Genomic DNA, 18,832 nt, shown 5'->3' on the forward strand with positions numbered 1-18,832 from the left:
CACAGTCTGCTTTCCTCACAGTTTAAAAAAAGTCATTTGATCGTAAATTGGAGAATAAAATAAAAGTTCCTTTCTTTATGTTACTAATTTCATTTTCTGAAAGTAATTCACATCCATTGGAGAACATGCTTAATGCCCATCTCTAGTCATATTTCTTCTTTCCAAAGTCTGAGCTTTTGCCAACAGAATAAATGAATACTGTCCTGTCCAACAGTTTCTGTCAGAGACAAACGCCTCACTTAGAAAATGTTTCAGATGCTAAGAGCTCTATTCTCAGATCCTGTTACAGTCTCAATACCAGTTATTATGCACAGTAAGTCAACAAACATGGGGGCGGAGGTACAGAGCTAATATTCCCATGTTTGTTGTTACTGCGCTAATTATGCATTGCATGCAGACATCCACATAATTGTGGTAAACAAAATTATTTTCATCAAGCATGAAACAGTGACTTAACTCAGAATGGCTTAATTAGTTTGCTGTAGTTTTTAGGTGAGTGGAATTAGTACTTATGAGAGGTATGCAATACTGGCTAACAGTGGTGGCCTCCCTACAGAATAAAGTATTAAAATCATTGAAAAAAATAGGTGGTTATTGTCTAATGGTTTCTTTGGGGAGAAAATTTTGTTATCCAGTGTTCTGGTAAGGAAGATGCCCTGTGACAGTCTTCTTTGTTGTCTCTACATTATACTGTTAATTCTTGTTCGTAAAGATGCCCTCAGGGTATTCTGAGGTTCTACGGTTATAGTTCTGATCCTCAATGAAAAGGTAAACTGCACTCAGTTTGTTGTTAAAATTAGGTTTAAAAAATCAGTCATCAACATGAGACACATGTGATATTTGATTACCCAAGATATCCCACTTCCTGATAATGCTGGATGGTAGCAAGTTTACTGAATCACAGCATTGCTTTTAAAGCTCATGTTCACTAGACACTCATACTCACTATAGTTTTGTGCCACTTCAAGGAGAGAAATTCATGAACAGGTTTTTGTAGAATAATTTGCAAATTATAAAAACTGTTAAAACGTCTTTCTTTTCTGTAGAAAAGAAACCCTAACCCTAACCCCATCCTCTTTTGCCCTGGGTATATCATTAGATTTCCCTTCCTTACGTGGTATTAATGTGTATCACTAACAGCTGTTATTCTTTTCCTTACATTTTTAAGAAGTGGAACTCAAGATGCCCTCCCCTAGTTTCCTCTGCCCAAATGGCAGCTTTGCACTACCACTACAGAACTTGCCTTTGAGGGCTGATGGATCACTTGGAGTTCCTAGTCACCTTGAGCCAAGACACCATACAACTTCTTTTAGGACAGAAACGAAGCGCCTCTCCCCATTAGATGGGGCTCTATTGGTGCTTCCTGCTGGAGTTCAGACTATTAGGAGTTAGTACCAAGCAAAGCACATGCCACCAACCTCACAGTCATGGCCTTTGAGAAACAAACATGAAAAGAACAGGAAAAGTCTGCCGATCGTGTACTGAAGTGGAGTATGAGCACTGGTACCAAGAGATACCAAGAAGCACTGGGTTCATTCTGTTCCTGAACAGAAACCAGGAATGAGCTCGGTGTACAGGTGTTTTTGCTGAAATGAAAGTGACCTGAGTTGTAAGCCTACCACTGACACTTAGCACATGGGTAGAAAACACATCTCCTGTTTTGGGGAGTTGGAAAACCTCACTCTTTCGTACACTTTTCAGGTCAACTTTTAAAAGTCTCAGTGTTGACTGAACTTACTTTTCCAAGTCTATTTGCACTTAATTTTTAAAGTTGTGTAGTCTGTGGATAGAAATATATACAGTTCACTTCTCATAGTCACACAAGGGTTTTGGAAATCTCTGGAGACACCCCAGCCATTTAAAAGACACTCTTAAGTGAAGATGATGATTTCCAAAGAATGAATCAGTAGAAATTAATCTGAAAGTCTCAAGTTCAGTTGCCTCTAAATCAAAGAGACAAAACCAGCTTTTTAAAAATTCTCTTTTAGGTCTTTTTGAACGTTTTGAGTTTTTGTCAAATTACTCCCTGACCATTAGATTTGTCAGTTTTATGAACATTTAACTAACATGAAGATTAACAATTTATTGACCAGAGACGTTTCAATATTCACTTACATAACAAATCACTGGCCACTGGCATTAATTTTTGCAAAATCTCCCAGTCAGTAATATGTTAAAACTGGTAAATGATGAAAGTGGCTTGAAGTAGAAACAGAGTACTGTTCTAGAAATTAGAAAAGCCAAGTTCAAGGTTCAGCCCTATTACCCACTTACTGTGGGACTTGGCCCCAAACTCCTAGGGATTCTCTTCTCTGTGAAGTGAAGGAATTGTATGTACCACGTGGTAATTTCTGATTCTCTAATTTTATGATTATAATATAAATAGATAATTAAGACAATCTCAGTACTTCATTAGCTGAGCTCCTGGGTCATGTCGGTTGAGATCAGTGCAGAAACCTTTCCTCCAGAATTGCCTCCATATTTAAAGTTTGCTCAGATATTAACTGAATCAACCATCTCAGTCAGTGAATGGAGAAAGAAGTTGGGGATTCAGGGATTAGAACTTGGAAAATGGATTCCTTCAAGTATCTGGTGTGATGAGAGGGTAGCTCGCCACAGTCAAGAGTTTGGGGAAATAATGCTTTTATCCAAACAAAAATAGAGAATATTGTAAAAGATAAATTCTTCAATAAAAGATGTCCCTGGATGGTGTATGGGTATGTATGTGTACATAGACATATACACAGACACATAACTTTTTCTTGAATTAACTCCAGCCATTAGAAATAGCATGCAGAATATCCTTGGTATTCAAATAATTTGAATATCAAATTGGATATCACTCATAGTTTTATGAGTGATTTTAATAGTAATAGCCATGAGTTTTTCTGTTTACAAATGGTACAACTTTTTAAGAATCATCAGCACAAATGATTTGGGAATATTTTTCCTAATACATTAAAAAAATTTTATCTAAGTTGGTTTTAGTTCTGTTTTCATTACCTTATCAGTGTCAATCCTGCCTTACTGTATAACTCTTTGATGAGTGGGTATAGATTCTCATTAACTGTTAAATAAATAAAATTATCTGATTTTTAAAAATTATAAAATAATTATAGTGTTACATGTAATATGACTTTCCTTTAATGTATTTTATGAATTTTTGCAATAAATCAAGAGGAGAAAGAGGTTCTTCCAGAGGGAAAATGTTGGATACCTGATTAAAATGTGAGCCTTATGTATTTTACACATCAGTTTTGGTTAGCTAGCTAACAGCAAAAGACTATTATCTCCTAATCTTATCAGTCAGTTTTCTGACAACAGACTGCTTTTCTGTAACTTTGTGCTGTTAGGTGGAGAAGAACACCTTTGTAAACAAAACAGCATAGTAAATAACCTATATCATGTGAGATTTGCAACTACCTAATTTTACAAGCTACTTTTTTTGTTTTATAGGCTAAAGAAGAAATATGAGTTACCATTTTAGTCAGTAGGATTCTTAGAATCCTTCAGGAAGTTGGCAGGGGGCAGGGAGCAGGATTAAGGCAAACCCACAGTGAGCTGAGATGACAAAGGCTGGCCTGTTTGTTAGCCTTGGTGGACAAAGGCTGCCTTCCAACTCTGCCATGAAGTCTGGCAAGTTATACCTGACTTGAGGTTCTGATTTTCTCTGATCAGAAGATTGTGGTTCAACTGGGTTTTTTGTTTTTTTTTTTTTTAAATCCCTGCTCCCCCACGAGCCTGTGGCACAGTTGAGGAGGGCTATTTCGAAGAAATAGTGGGCATTTCTTAGAAAAGAAAATGGACCACTTGTAATGGTGGGATGCTGAATCCTTACCCCTTAAATCTGAGAAGTGCGTCACCCAGTGTTCTATACAAACACTTGATCAGTAATGGAGCCAGGAAACCATAGCTTTCCCTCCTAACCTACTTCCTGGAGGAGCCAGGGCAGGGAAGCACTCCCTGGGTCTCTCTCAGGCCTCTTGAAAGTCAGCACTGCTTTCAGCAGGATCCCAGCTCTACGGCGGCGGCGTCTCTTGTTTTTCCTGCAGCGTCTTCTGGGTCCTAACTAACACAGTCCCTGCCTCCTCCGTTCAGCAGTGTGGGATGGCGGTGCCGGCCCTTCCTTGCCTCCCTGTGTGGTTATAACCCTTCCTCTTTCACAATGAAGTCGAGGTGTGTTCAGTACAGCGCTTCTTTGGGTAAGCCACGGGAGAGCACTCTGTGCCTCCTTTGGCAGCGCGACACCGTTATCGCCAGGTGCAGCCAGGCTCATTCTCTCTGAAGAATCAGCCACATATTTCAGTGCCGCAAGGACATGGGTTCAGTAACTCGTGGCTGCCATATCAAGATAACCTTCTCAGGTGAGTTCAGTGTATCCGTTCTCTTCTCCACGTGGTTGATCAACACACATCAGAATCTTAGTCATCAATGTGCAAGTACCTTCCCACCGCTGAATTTCATACAGCTAGTCCATCGAGAGGTGTTCTTGTGCCGTTCTTTTGCTACGAAAGCTCGACATCTTACATCATCAGTAGCGTCTTCTTAAATGATCCAACACTATGTGTTGTTAAAGATGTGTACATTAAAAATACATATAGAGCAAATTCATTTTTAGTTCCTAATTCCATTCAAATTCTGGTAATGTTTTGGTGGTTTGACTTTTATATTCTTTTGTGTATTGTATTAAGACATTAACCTTTTTGTTTTTGTTTTGTTTTCACTTTAGGGGACACTTAACACATCCACTAGTTCAAGAAGCTTAAAATCCCTTCACACTGAAAACAGTGAAACTGAGTTAGAAAGGATTTTGCGCCGCAGAAAGTTGACAACAGAAGCAGATAGCAGTAGTAAGCTGATTTGAATTCTCCGCAGTTCTACTCTTCCTCTCTTAAGCATCTTCCTTTCAGTCTCTTTTTTAACAGAAAATGATCTTTCTAAAATTATTAATAAACTTTTTTTGATGTGAATGAGAAGTATTGGATGGGCAAAGGTACTTAGGGATATCTCATAAAAGCTCTTATGTATTTTTATTTATTGGCATGTTTGTTTAGTTATTTGTAGGGAATCAGGGTCTTATGGATCTGCCTTGCTGAATGCAGGATGTCCTGTGGTTAAAAACATTCAGGAAGGGCTTTGGTAACAATGTTGAGGGAAGGCTCCCTAACCAGAGGGCATGAGTTTAATTCACTGCTTACCCTACAAGCAAATTGCTCAACCTCTCTCTGTGCCTCAGTTTCTTCATCTATAAAACGAGAATAATAAAAGCACTACCTCATAGACTTATTTCAAAGATCAAGTTATTATGTTTTAATATATATAAACAGTGCTTAGCACAATGCCTGGGACAAAGCACATAATAACTAGTAATAATAGTAGTAATTACAAATCAGTTACAAATGTAGAGAGATAGTCTTTATTTTTCATATCCATTTAGTTTATTGCCTCTGCCTGTGAACCAAGTGAATGAGAAAGTCCACCTCTATCACCCACTATAAATGACCATCTGAGCATCTTGAGATCACAGTTTGCATTGCTGTCATGACATACATGTATGTCATCATGTGTTCCAGAACTCACTTTGTATGTCTACAGATTTTTTTCCATCAGCTTGGTCATGGGAAGTAGCAGGAACCTTTGTGAGGTTTTCCCCCTTGTTGCCAGGAGGCTAGTTTTGAAAAACACGATAAACTAGCATTAACAGTGACCATAGCTAATGGACTGAATCTTTTAGACTGTGTTAAATCAACTCCAATTAGTCTATCACAACAGTTTACATTTGCATTGCCATCATGTCTATCAGGTTTAAATTGCTAGAATATTAAGGGTTTGGGGTTTTGATAATCAAGTTCTAGTTTGCATATAGAAAGTGAAAGTGAAAGTTGCTCCATTGTATCCAGCTCTTTGCCACCCCATGGACTGTATAGTCCATGGAATTCTCCGGGCCAGAATATAGGAGTGGGTAGCTTTTCCCTTCTCCAGGAGATCTTCCCAACCCAAGGATCAAACCCAGGTCTCCCTCATTGCAGGCAGATTCTTTACCAGCTGAGTCACAAGGGAAGCCCAGTTTGCATATAGGGATTTATTCAATTGAGTAAATTGGTTCCTTGAACCAGAAGCAGCATAATACCAGCCAAACCTTTTTTTTTTTTTTTAATAAAAAAGTGAAACCTTTGAGTCGTCCTGAAAAAAAATTAGCCGTCCAGTTTTTAGTTTGGATTAGAAATTCTGTTAATATCCTATAAGAATTAACAACTCTCACCCCTAGAAAAAATAACCACCTCTCAGGAAAAATAAAGGATACCGTAGAAGAGTTTTTGTCTTGACATGTGCTTTACAAGCTTTTACCAGCCTCCACAATGAATTATTATTCATTTGCGACTTAATCAGTGCTATGACTTTTCCAGCATTTCATCCTGAAAGTATTCGGGTAGTCGTCATTCATAGTCGTCATTCATTTTTAGGACTTTGTGAATGCCATTTTAGTGCTCTGTCATTTACATTTTTTATTTTGCCCCTGACCTTTATGTTCCTCCAGAAACATTCTTACTTCAATCTCTTGGTCAAACATGCAGCACTCGCTATTTCAGAGTTAGTTTTCCGTGGGAGAAATGAGGAAACATTTTCATTTTAGTCAGTATGGAAAGCTGAATATTTCAAATGTGGAGAAAGGTAGGAACATATTTTATAGGCATGATGAGAATCTTTCGTTTTATTGATTACATTCCACCAGCATACAGATATTCAAGGTATCATTTGAGGCAAGTTATAATAAGAGATTCAGTAGAATCATTAACATTTAGGTAGAGAAATAAGAACTGTGTAATTGGCAGGGTAAAGAGGAAACATACTAAAGGGAGTGGCTTGTAGGTGAGCAGAAATGTTCTTTTGAGTAGCCAAAGCAAAAAAAAAAAAAAGCGAGAGGAAACAAACTTCAATCTCTATCACCTAGTAAAAGAAATCATACCATTTTTTTTAAACATAGTTCGTCTGTTTTCGAAGGATCAAGTTCGCAGAGGTATTTACTATGTAAATCTTTTTATAAAGGTCACGGAATGAGAAAGTGAAATTCCAGGGGAACAAATAAGGAGCTGAAGTAGCACAGCTGCATGGTGGGAGCAGATTACAAAGATGAGTTTGTTAAGTTTGTTCCTCGGGTGCATTTGAGTCTCTGAGGTTTTTTCCTTGGCACACAAAGGCTTGTGGGCTGCACACAAAGGCTTATGGGAAGGCTAAAGGTGAGGTCACAGAATGTAGAGAGGAAGCATCCTGAGAGGCAGAGGCCGCCTGAGCTTGGCTGAACTCACATCTCAGGTTTGTCAGAATCTCTGCCAACAGCCAGAGAAGCACCTCTTCCTTTAGACTTTTTTTTAATGGGGTTAACTGGTACTTCCTTGATTTACCTAGATTTGTGGCCTACAAAACGGACATTTCAAAGAGCTCCAAGTGCCCCTCAGAAAATATTTGGACAGCTTAAACAGGATGCGATAATAATAATAATATTAAACATCATCATCATCTTAAACATTAAGCATTTTTCTTCATATTTTTCTTTTGTATGTAATGAAAACATGAGTTCTGGCTCAGCTCAACCACCCTCCCCACTTTTTAATTGGCTTAGTTGCAGAACAAGCAGCAGGCGTTGGTGTATATTCAGAAACTAGATCTTGCATTTCTACAGGGACAGATTGTTTAAAGCTACTGGGTGTTTCAGTCAGCAGTTACCCAAGAGCAGAATAGAGCTGCTCTGAAGCAAATCTTGAGCTCACCTTCAGATGTTATACTTTTTGGAATGGACTTTCTTGATCTTTCTGCCCTTTTCTCTTTACTCCCTCATTGCCATGCAGCATGAGGCTTGTCACAGGCAGGAGAGAGAGGCCTTTTGACCCAGAATATTCTATAATGTCACAAATTTGTCTGCTTCGATGGTATAGAGAAATCAATGAGAGAGGCAGACAGTGATGCTCTGTGAGCTGAGGCTTTCCACCAGACCAGGGGAATTAAGTCTAAAGGAGCTGCAGTCACAGAATGGCTGAACAATTTTCTAGCCTCTCTTATACAAGTTTTTCAAATTAGAACTTCATTTTTGGAGTTCATATGTTATACTGCTGTAATACATGACACATTTATATGCAAATATAAGAATAAAATTCCAGAGCTTAATATTAGTGATCAAGGATTAGGCAACATTTTGGATTGTACCCACCAGTACTTTTCCATTTTAGGAGACGATCTGACGTTGTTTAAGAATCAGAGACTCCCAAGTTTTGTTTTCTTCTTAGTGGCACCTTTCATGTTTGTTCTTTAGCTTAATTTTTTAGAAGTTCTAATTTTATTTGTACCTCTGTGACATTTTATAAATTATTTTGTTTTAAAAGAATAACTAAGGATTCCTTCTGAAGTTTCAGGAAAGACATACTAGAATCTTGCTTTGAAAAAGCTGTCTAGGATAGCAAGCATCTTCCTAACAGAAGATAGAAAAAAAGTAATGATGGAGTTTAGCTTCAGTGCCAGAAGTTTCAGATTGATATGCCAATAATTGTAGTAACAAGCCCTATTACAGTTTTCTGATCCTATCTAAAGGGTAGAAAAGTCCAAAAGGTAAACAGCTAAACTCTTTGCCACTTAATTTTTATAATCCTGTGTCTGTATTTTAACAGGAAGTAAATTCACTTACTTCTCAATCACATTAAAATGAAAATGTTCATAAAAGCTGTTTAATGCTCAGGAAGCCTTCATGAGCTTCTTAAAAACAGCTTTTTGACATCGTTCCATTTTTTTTTCTTTAAAATCAGAGCTCAGTTTGGGGAAGAATTAACTCTTGAGAGGCCAAATGATTCAGATAGGGCTGCCAGAAAGCCATATTCTGTGAGAAGTTAAGACTTGACAATTCCAGTGTTACCAAGGACTCTGATCAGTTGAGCGAACCATGGCCTGGGGTTTTATAGTTGCTTAAAAGTCTGTACACAGTTTCTCAGCATGGTCCTGCTGCCCTGAAAAGCATTGGTGCCAGCCAAGCAGAGCAGTTTTCTAATAGGAAGATTTTCCAGCATGCTCTTGAAATTTTAGCAAGTCTTGGCCTCTTCTCTTCCTGCGGGGTTTTCAGCTAATCTGTTTTTCAGTTCCATATTAATAAGCATCGAACAGAATTATTAAACTTGAGGTATGTGTTTGGTTTTAAGGTCCAACTGGAATATTAGCCACCTCAGAGTCCAAATCCATGCCCGTGTTGGGTTCTGTATCCAGTGTAACAAAAACAGCCTTGAACAAGAAAACTCTGGAGGCAGAATTCAACAGCCCGCCCCCCCCAACACCTGAGCCAGGTGAAGGGTCGTGTAAATGGGAAGGATGCTCAAGTTCCAAGGTTACATTTCAGTAAGTAATGATGCTCTTTACTAAGTAGTATGTAGAAAAAATCTGTGATGACTAATTTGTGTGCTACTTTGCTTTGTTTATCTTTTAGAGAGCTTTTGATTTGGTTAGCCAATAGATACTCTTCTTCCTTTGTTTGATGAGCCAACTTTTGATTCCAGGCTCCTAGCTTTAGAGGTCTAATGCTGATGCAAAGCAGATATGTATAAAGAGAATTCCATCCCTAACTGGTTTGGTAATCTGATTCTTCTTCTACACAAAGAAGTGACTTGGATGATCCTTATTCAGCATCAGAAGACATTTAATCATTCTTTCAAGATTAAATACTTAGATCATTCCTCTTAATGGTTCATGAGTGGCCAAAGAAGATACTAGATCTTTCAGAAGATACTAGGTCTTCCAACTTACTTTGAAGGGTACGTTTTTACAACCTTATTTTCTGATTCTCAATTAAAATGTACTTTAATATTGCTCTGTCCTGAGATTGAAGACATGCTATGTAAAGAGTTACCTGGCTTGAAAAGTGGCACTTTGATTGTTAAAGAGTTAATCCTGCTATTGAATGTGTTTCAGACAGTTCTGGTGGAGGATCAATTTGTTTTATAACAATGGCAAGCTCTTTTTGAAATTAGTCTAGTTTTGCTTTAGTTCTCTTGCCAGGATGTCAGCTGGTTTGTCACACAAAGAAAAGGAAGAGGTGAGACAAATCAGATCAGCGAATATTGTAATCATGGTTAATTAAACCTCTGATTTCCTGTTCTATCAGGAAAGAAAGAATCCTTTTTTTTTGGTAACTCTACCTGTCTTAGTTTTAAGGTGAAGCCTGGACAAATGAAGTTGAAATTCAGTTTAGATCTATTTTTGCCAACGGGTATTTTCTTCTAGTCTTGTATTTCTCTTATTGGTACTATTAACTTTTTTTCCCCTTCTTTTGGAATGAATGACCTTCTTCGCTGATTTACAGTTTTATCTAATTTCATTATGTTTAAAAGTATATTTTCTCCTGCAGTCATGCATTTCCTTCTTTTGATGGGAGTCATTTGAACAGTTCTAACAGAAAGATGATCTATATTCATTCTTCATCTTTCCTATTACATTTGTTTAGCACCTAATTTGACATCAGCAGTCTGGCTACATTTGAACCAATATCCAGACACAAAAGCAATTTGGCTGAGACAAGTTAGTTTCTGAGAAATGCTTCAGTGTGTGTGTGTGTATAGATTTTTTTTTTCCTTTACCATTTTACACAGATAATCTTAATCAGAAAATACTGCAACTCCTTCCCCCTTTTGTCTGCCTTTTATTCTCCAAAAGTAAGTGGAAATTACATTTCCAAGAAAGGAAATGAAATAATTGCAGGCCCAAGGTCTGCAAAATGTGTGCTGAATTGACAGTGAAAAGGATCCATGTGTTGACAGACAGAGTTGTTAGACACCATAAAGGCCTATGTGAAGCTCAATTTATTTCTCATCTTGCTTGTTCAATGACTGCTTAAGAGACACATTTCAATTTAATTTATCTACTTAAAGCACTAATACAAATACTCTGTGCTGCTGTATTAACTTTTAAACTTTGTAACCTAACGCTTGATTATTCAGTTCTTGACATGCTTTAGCTGAAATAACCAACGCCACACATTTTCATATTGACAGCCATTTAGCAAAGAAGAATGGCTTTCTGAAAAATGTTTCTTAAGTACAGTCATCCAAATCAATCCAAGTATCTTGTGTATGTCCATGGTAATTATTCACTTCCCAAACAGATGCACTTCAAATCATTTTGTGTTTAAACCTAGCTTTTTAATGAGTAAAAGAAGTTTAACTTAGTGTAGTTGGATGTGAGCTTGAAAAGTAAAAAACTCATGTGATTTCTCAGGATCTCCTGAAAGTGGTTTAGCTACAGGGAATGAGAAAGGTTATTTCCTGGATTATTTCTGGCTGGCTTTTGACCAATAGTTTCGCTTTGTTATATAGGTTCACTCTGTTATACTAGCCATAAGGTAGAGGCAACCACATGTCTTACCTCGTAGATCTGAATTGTCACTTTGAAGTGAGATCAGCAGTTAAAGGACTTCCCTGGTGGCTCAGCTATAAAGAATGCACCTGCAATTCAGGACATGCAGGAGAAGCAGGTTCAATCCCTGGGTCAGGAAGATCAGGAGGAGGAAATGGCAGTACACTCCAGTATTCTTGCCTGGGCAGAGGAGCCTGGCAGGCTACGGTCCATGGGGTCACAAGTGTCAGACGCGACTTAGCAACTGAAAAACAAAAAAACAATGGCACCATTATCTTGAGCTGTGGCAACACCACCATAGTGTATTTCAGATGAGTGGCTTTATTGTCTCTTGACAGGTAATCAAGGTCAAGTGAAAGTGTTAGTCGCTCAGCAGTGTCAAGGTCAAGGGAGGATACCAATCACAGTAGCCTCTAATACATAACATTATTTTTTGTGCACATGTATGCATGCACGCACACACACACACACAAGTCCCTGCCACTCTTATGCTCCCTTCCGAGCCCCACTTGGGCCTCTCTGCCCTGATGTCGTTCCTTCTACCCCAGTTCTTTGCTTTTCCTTCCCTTTGCCTGGGATGCCCTTCCTCCAGTCGCTGCACTGTGTCACCTCCATCATTTCTTTGCTCACATGTCAACTTTTCAGTGAGACCTACTTTAACCATCTATTTAAAACTGTAACTCTGCTCCTCTAAACTGCAATTCTTATTTGCAGTTTAAAACCCTTATCCTACTCCATTTTCCCCAAAACTGTTACCTTCAACATACTATATACTTTATATATATATGTATATGTATGTGTATATATATATATATATATGCTTATTTTTTTCTCTTCCCCTCCTAGAATGTAAACTCCATGAGGATAGGAAATTTTTTGTTACTCATATATCTCAAACACCTGGAGAAATTCCTGCCTTATAGTAGGCTCTCAGGAAATACTTCCTGACTAAATGAATGAGTGAATACACTTTTTTATTAGTGAAACAGAATATCAATTAATTAGAATGCTCAGTTAACCTACATTACCCCATTATTCAACAGTCACACATATACAGATATATGTATACCCAAATTTTAGATATTTTGGTTTGTTTGGGTGCTTTTTTGGTTTTTTAAATCTTTTGAAAATGCCCCAGTCATTTACATTGAGCACAGGTGTGCATGTCTTCTGCATCTTTGTAGCTACACAAGATAAGAGTGAGCAGAGACCACAGAATGCCCAGTTGTAAAAGAATGTTTCACCTGTGCTCATTTGATTGACCTCAAGTGGACAGGAAAGTTTGGTACCTACTAAGAAACCTTTTAAAGTGAAGAAAGAAACATAGATATTTTCTGCATAAGATCTTCACTTATCCAGAAAATTAAATAGCATCAAGCTCTTCCCAGAAAGTTTATTTTCCTTTTAATAAATCCCTAAAAATTATCATATGTGTGTGTTCCAAATAACTGAGTAAGTCCTGTTTGGTAAATTGTAGAGACAGAGGTACATGGGTTTATTTCTTAGGGACTTAGGAAATGGCAGGAGACACCTTTGATACTTCATTGTAAGGATTAATTAACATTCTTGTCACCAGCCTGAGCAAACAAGGTTTTTTTTTGTTTTTTTGAACAAAAATGAAAACGAAGATAATCAGGACTTGGAGAAACCTAATTGTTTCTATTTGTCCTTTAATAATAGCTTTAGGAATAGTTGTGTCCTCTTTTAATTATTTCTAATAAGTATATGTGTGTGTGTGTGTGTGTGTGTGTGCATGCGCGCCAAGTCACTTCAGTCATGTCCAGCTCTTTGTGACGCTGTGGACTGTAGCCCTCTAGGCTCCTCTGTCCATGAGATTCTCCAGGCAGGAATACTGGAGTGGGTTGCTATGTCCTCTTCAGGAAATCTTCTCAACCCAGGGACCAAACCTGAAATGTTTCCTGCATTGGCAGGCAGGTTCTTTACCACTAGCACCACCTGGGAAGCCCAATAAGTGTGTACTACCTGGTAATAGTATCTTAAATCTAACAGTGAATTTGAATTTCATTAATTCTGATTAGTAATTGTTCAGACAGGAATTATGTTTATAACCTCCCTTTGTACTATGAGAGGTAAAAAGCTGGCCAAGCAAATGAAGAGTATAAGCTTTATTTTTGCTCTCATGCTCTCTGCAGCTGATCCAGAGTAAACTGACCGTGTTAGATAGAGTAAGACTCATTGATTCAAGCTAATCAGTGGCCATGTTGGTCAATATAAAATAGAGAAAATTCCAAGTTACAGAGTTTTAAAAAGATAACTTTCATTACTTTTTGATAGCCACAGTACCTGGAAATAAACTGAGTGTTGCACAGGGTCAAATGAACAGGAATGAGTTGTATTTTCATCAGTAAAAGCCTGTAGAGTGGGCGAGGAGTAACAGGGAAGCAGTGTGGTCAGGTTTATAAACCAGTGTTTTCCCACATATGCTCAGGGTGGCAAGTAGCTTCAGATCATTTCCAGAATGCCAGCTCTACGATGATATCTTGGGTTTGCTAGCTATATTATCTTTATGGCCTCAGGCAAGTTATTTAACCATTGACTGGTTCCTCATGTGGATGATGAGGGTAACCTTGTAGGGTTGTCATGTAAATTAAATAATAATGAAAGGTATTTCAACAGATTCCTTTTCTATTGTAATTATAATGCTGGGCCATTACTGGATGATCAGAGACAAAAGTTAGAGTTGAAAGCTTAGATACTGAACACCTGGTTATTGACTGGACCAGGTTTCCTTGGGAAAATCATGCAACTTTTATTCTGTGTTTTTTTGTTTTTGTTTTTCTTGTTTAAAATTGAGGCAAATAGTTGAGGTATTCTCTAGATTTTCTTTCAAATCTAGAACCCCAGTAAGTGAAGGTGTTAGTCGCTCAGTCATATTTGATTCTTCACGACCCCATGGACTGATGTAGCCTGCCAGGCTCCTCTGTCCATGGGATTCTCCAGGCAAGAATACTGGAGTGGGTAGCCATTCCCTTCTCTAGGGGATCTTCCAGACCCAGGGATTGAACCTGGGTCTCCTGCATTGCAGGCAGATTCTTTACCATCTTAGTCACCAGGAAAGCCCAATAATCCCTCACAAATGTGGTTGCTTGATAAAGATGTTCACAGTTAAGAAAAGAGTTAAGCACATATTTTCTACTCCTAATATGTCTCTAAACATAGATTTACAGAAACACACACAAGCCTAGAAATGTGAAATAATTTCTTGAAAAATTTTAATTTTCAAACTATATCAGGGGAACTTACAAATCCAAATTGAAATGATTGTTATCCTTCAGGGCCAGAATACTCATTCCAACTCTGTCACTATTGCTCCAAATGCCTTTAGACCTACTTGGATTAGAGATATCTGACCACAGAGGAAGTAAATTGGAAGGTCTTTCCTATCCATTTAATTTGGAGTAGAAAAAGTAGATGAGAAGTAGAGTGCTTTAGAGCCACGCAGTGAATCCTGTAAGAGAATCAGTGTCATGGTTCATTTTGGTTAAAAAAAACTATATGATCCATTTTAACCACCACTGCATGTTCAACATGTTCCCAAATGACTTGGCTTTTGCAAGCTGATTCAATATTTGGAAATAGCCATCAGTTTGCCACCATTACAAATGCATTTTAAAAAATATGACTCAGACCCATGACATCCAACCACATGTACAGAAAAGTACTGTGCAATACAGGCAAATCAAAGGGTGTTTCTTTAACTCCAGTTAGGTTGACTGGTTCCAAATTTACATATTCTGGGGCATTGATTAAAGGGTAGCTAGGAAATTAATATTTCAGTAGCAAACAAATTGAGCAATAAGTGAGAAAATGCAGTATAGTACCTAGGTATGGGTAAAGCTGTCTTCCATTTTATCCCGTGAGACAGAATGGGAAAGCCTGATGTTCTTGATTGATATAAGTGAAGTGAATTGGGAAAACATTTGGGAATGAAAGCTTATAACCTTCCATTGTATATGTTTCACCTGTTTTTAAGTTAATGTTTTCTATTATTCTTCATCAATATATATTAATATATACCCATATTATAGCAGCATTCACCTGAGAGGAAGTGTGCTTAAATTGCTGTAGGCAAGATCTCTGATGGACTTTTCCAGGTGGCACTAGTGGTAAAGAACCCACCTGCCAATGCAGGAGACAAAGAGACACAGGTTCAATCCCTGCGTGCGGAAAATCCCCTGGAGGAGGGCGTGATAAGCCACTCCAGTATTCTTGCCTGGAGAATCCCACAGACAGAGGATCCTGGTGGGCTACAGTCCACAGGGTTGGAGAGAGTCCGACACAACTGAAGCTGCTTAGTGCAGCATAAGATATCCGATGGAGGCTGTGAGTAATGGTGCTAGTTTCCCATTTGGAGGTTCAGAGTTTTGGAATTTGCTTCTGTGATGTTTTGTTGTTGTTACTCATGTTTCACTAACATTTATTAAGCCAGTAGTTTCATGTGTTACTTTGATTCTCCCAAAGGTACAGATTGGAAGATTGGACATTATCTCCATTTTACAGATGAGAAAACTGAGATTTAGTGACATAAATAATTTGCCCAAAATTCTATTCCTAATCCATAGTTGGGTCAGATTTTATTTGAACCTTTTTCATCCTAACTTCAAAGCCCATGCTTTTGAATGACAGCATATTCATTGAGCATATTCAGAGCTCTAGGAATGGAAGTGAAGAAAATGACTATAAGGTTTCCCCTATAGGAAGCAATGTAGTTCATTTGGCCTATGTTACTCACATCCTGCTCCTCTGACCCTGCGTATTCTTAGGTGGTGTAATCTCTTTTATCTTTCCTCGTTCTAAGGCTAACCTAAACAATTAAAATATCTTTTGCCATGGGAAGAAAATGTTACCCAGTAAAACCAAGAATTCTGAAAAGTAGAGTCTATCTTAATTAGCAAGAAGACTTGAAAGAGTAGCTGGAAAGGAATTTGGAAAGAAATTGTTTTAATGTTTTTCATGTCAAACGTCCAGTAAAGGAGCGTGCTTCACAAGTAAACTTGGGAAATTAATACATTAGAATACCAGCCTTAGCTCCTTTAGTCTTTGGCATAAATTTCATTTGTTGTTGTTTAGTCCCTAAGTTGTGTCCAGGTCTTTTGTGACCCCATGAACTGTAACCCGCCAGGCTCCTGCGACCATGGGATTTTCTGGGCAAGAATACTGGAGTAGATTACCATTTCTTCCTCCAGGGGATCTTCCTGACCCAGAGATTGAACCTGCGTCTCCTGCACTGGCAGGAGGATTCTTTATCACTGAACCACTAGGGAAGCCCAAGTTTCATTTACGAATTTTTTATTTTATTGACATTTCAAGCATGCTGAAGGTTAGTTCATTCCCAGAAGTCAAGTACCTTGAACGTATCTGACTGTAACCATTGGATTAGAAAGATGTTTTACTAAATGATAATGTGACAATATAAAGATGAATCCCTGTGAATACTGTTTTTTCAAAACATACATTCTACAGCCCCAAATAAATTTCATTGTTGTAGCCACTTCATGCTGTACCCCTGTGAGTCAACTCCACCTTTGATCAGTTCCCCATTAGCCCCTTTGAGTTTGGGCTGTAGTGTCCATTAGTCGTCACATTTTAGGACATCTCTTACATATAGAAAGATGGGCGGTTATAAAGAAAGCCTGGACAAACGGACCAGCAGCGTGGAGAAAGAAGTAAGCAGATCTTACAAGATTCTGCAGCACAATCAGGCAGAGGCCCAGGAGTTTCTTGTATTCTCGCCAACTTGCCTTTTTGTCTCTGAACAGTCTCGTCTTGGAAGTGGCCTTACTTGTCTGTACTGAGCTTTATTCATCTGTATTCACTTTTTCTGTTAATTACTTCTAGAAAGGTGAATATCCTCCTGACAGTTACAACTAAACAAAGTGGTCAACCTCACGGATGATTTTTCATTTCATCCAGTTATATCTAAAACCTTGTTTCACAGGGGAGAACCCAGTTTCCGTTGTAACTGTTGTGATTTGCAGTGATGTCGTAGCTGTATCCTCATCTCTTGGACATTCTCAAAGATGCTTTTAAGCCGCAATTGCTAGAGACCCTTCCAGTTAACATTTCTCTAATTCATCATGCTTCTCTTCAGCCCGAGATGTCCCCCGAACTCTAAGCTTTATCAGGCTTTTTAAAATTTCCTTTTTAACCATCAGACAGGCAGCTGGCTTGTCTTTTTTGTTTGGGAGGTCAAAACAGGTCACATTGTGCCCCATAGAAGAATTTAAAAAAACAAAAACCAATGTAGCAATTACAGGACTTCAATTTCAATAGAAAAATGACCGTTTCCAGTGAAGCTATTTTTATTTCAATTTGCATTTAATTTCTAGATCTATGGTGTCTCTAAATACATGTGACTTTTGGCCCCACACAGATTTATTTTTGTGAGAGTTCATCTTGTTTGAGCCATTAACTGACTACCGAAGTATAGTTGATAAAAGATAAATTTTAGATGTCTCATGGTTAGTATAATCAGTCAAATGTTTCTATGAAAGAAAAAGAAAATCTAATTACCATTTCTGGGTTTGAATTAAAAGATTGATTGGCTTTTAAGTAGTCTCTCTTCAGGTTTTTCCCCATTATTTCCAGTGTGAAACTGATGTAGAAAACTGAAATCGCTCTTTTGCATTGGAGCTGCAGAATTTGAGCTTTTGAAATATGTTGCCAAATAGAAATTAAGATTCTCAACTTACTTTTAGGGAAGCTTGGCATAAAATTGTCTCAAATCTCACCTGGAAGTTAGCTTGATTGGTTATACAGCTATTTCTTTCGAGTCAACATTTTGTTCAGATAGAATAGAGTCGAGTTCTTTTAGTCCTTGGGGTGGACAGAGTGCGTTTGGTTTTTTTTTTCCTGTTACTCCCATCCGCCCCCCCCCCCACCTCTTTTCTTTCCTTTTGTGTATGTGTGTGTGCATGTGTTTGCTTGTGTGGTGCAGAGCAGAGAAAGGAGGGCACCTTCCATGTACTTAGTAAACGTTTGTTTCTGAGAAGAGATGACTAGCTAGCAGAATGAACTGCATGGACGTTACTGCCTAATCTGATGCTCTTATACAATTAAAGGATTTGCTGTGCTCTCCACTGTAATCTTAGTACCCCTGAATTGTGTACGGACACTGCAGGAAACAGCTCTGCTCGGCTAAGCACCGCGACAAAGGTTCTCCGTGTGTGCCTGCGCATGGACAATTAAGTTTTAACAACAAAATTAGCAGAACAACTGGATGTTCTGGAAGTTGAGATTGCCTCACTTAGTCTCTTTTTCCAACCCCCTCCGTAGGAGTTTTCCTGTGGGCTGCCCAGAAGACCCGCCTGTTGGTTTTGTCTCACAGGTGTTCTGAGTTGCTCCACAGACAGCAAATGCTTCCAGATTAATTGTTGAGGCTCTGTTATACCCAGTGTTAAAATTCTGTTGAGTAAATCTCAGAATA

General features: G+C 38.3%; 1 protein-coding gene across 2 annotated transcripts in view; it reads left to right on the plus strand.

Moving 5' to 3' along the window:
* Positions 1-18,832, plus strand: part of SHTN1 (shootin 1) — a 101,333-nt gene that overhangs the window by 73,865 nt on the left and 8,636 nt on the right. Inside the window, exons 15-16 of one of the 2 annotated variants that reach the window (XM_043475338.1) lie at positions 4,730-4,850; positions 9,183-9,375. The exons of the other annotated variant lie outside the window; for it this stretch is intronic. Coding sequence (XP_043331273.1) covers positions 4,730-4,850; positions 9,183-9,375 — 314 coding nt within the window. The remainder of the gene's footprint in view (positions 1-4,729; positions 4,851-9,182; positions 9,376-18,832) is intronic. 2 annotated transcript variants of the gene reach the window in all.

The sequence above is a fragment of the Cervus canadensis genome, chromosome 8 (genome assembly GCF_019320065.1).
Source record: "Cervus canadensis isolate Bull #8, Minnesota chromosome 8, ASM1932006v1, whole genome shotgun sequence".
NCBI classification, from domain to species: Eukaryota; Metazoa; Chordata; class Mammalia; order Artiodactyla; family Cervidae; genus Cervus; species Cervus canadensis.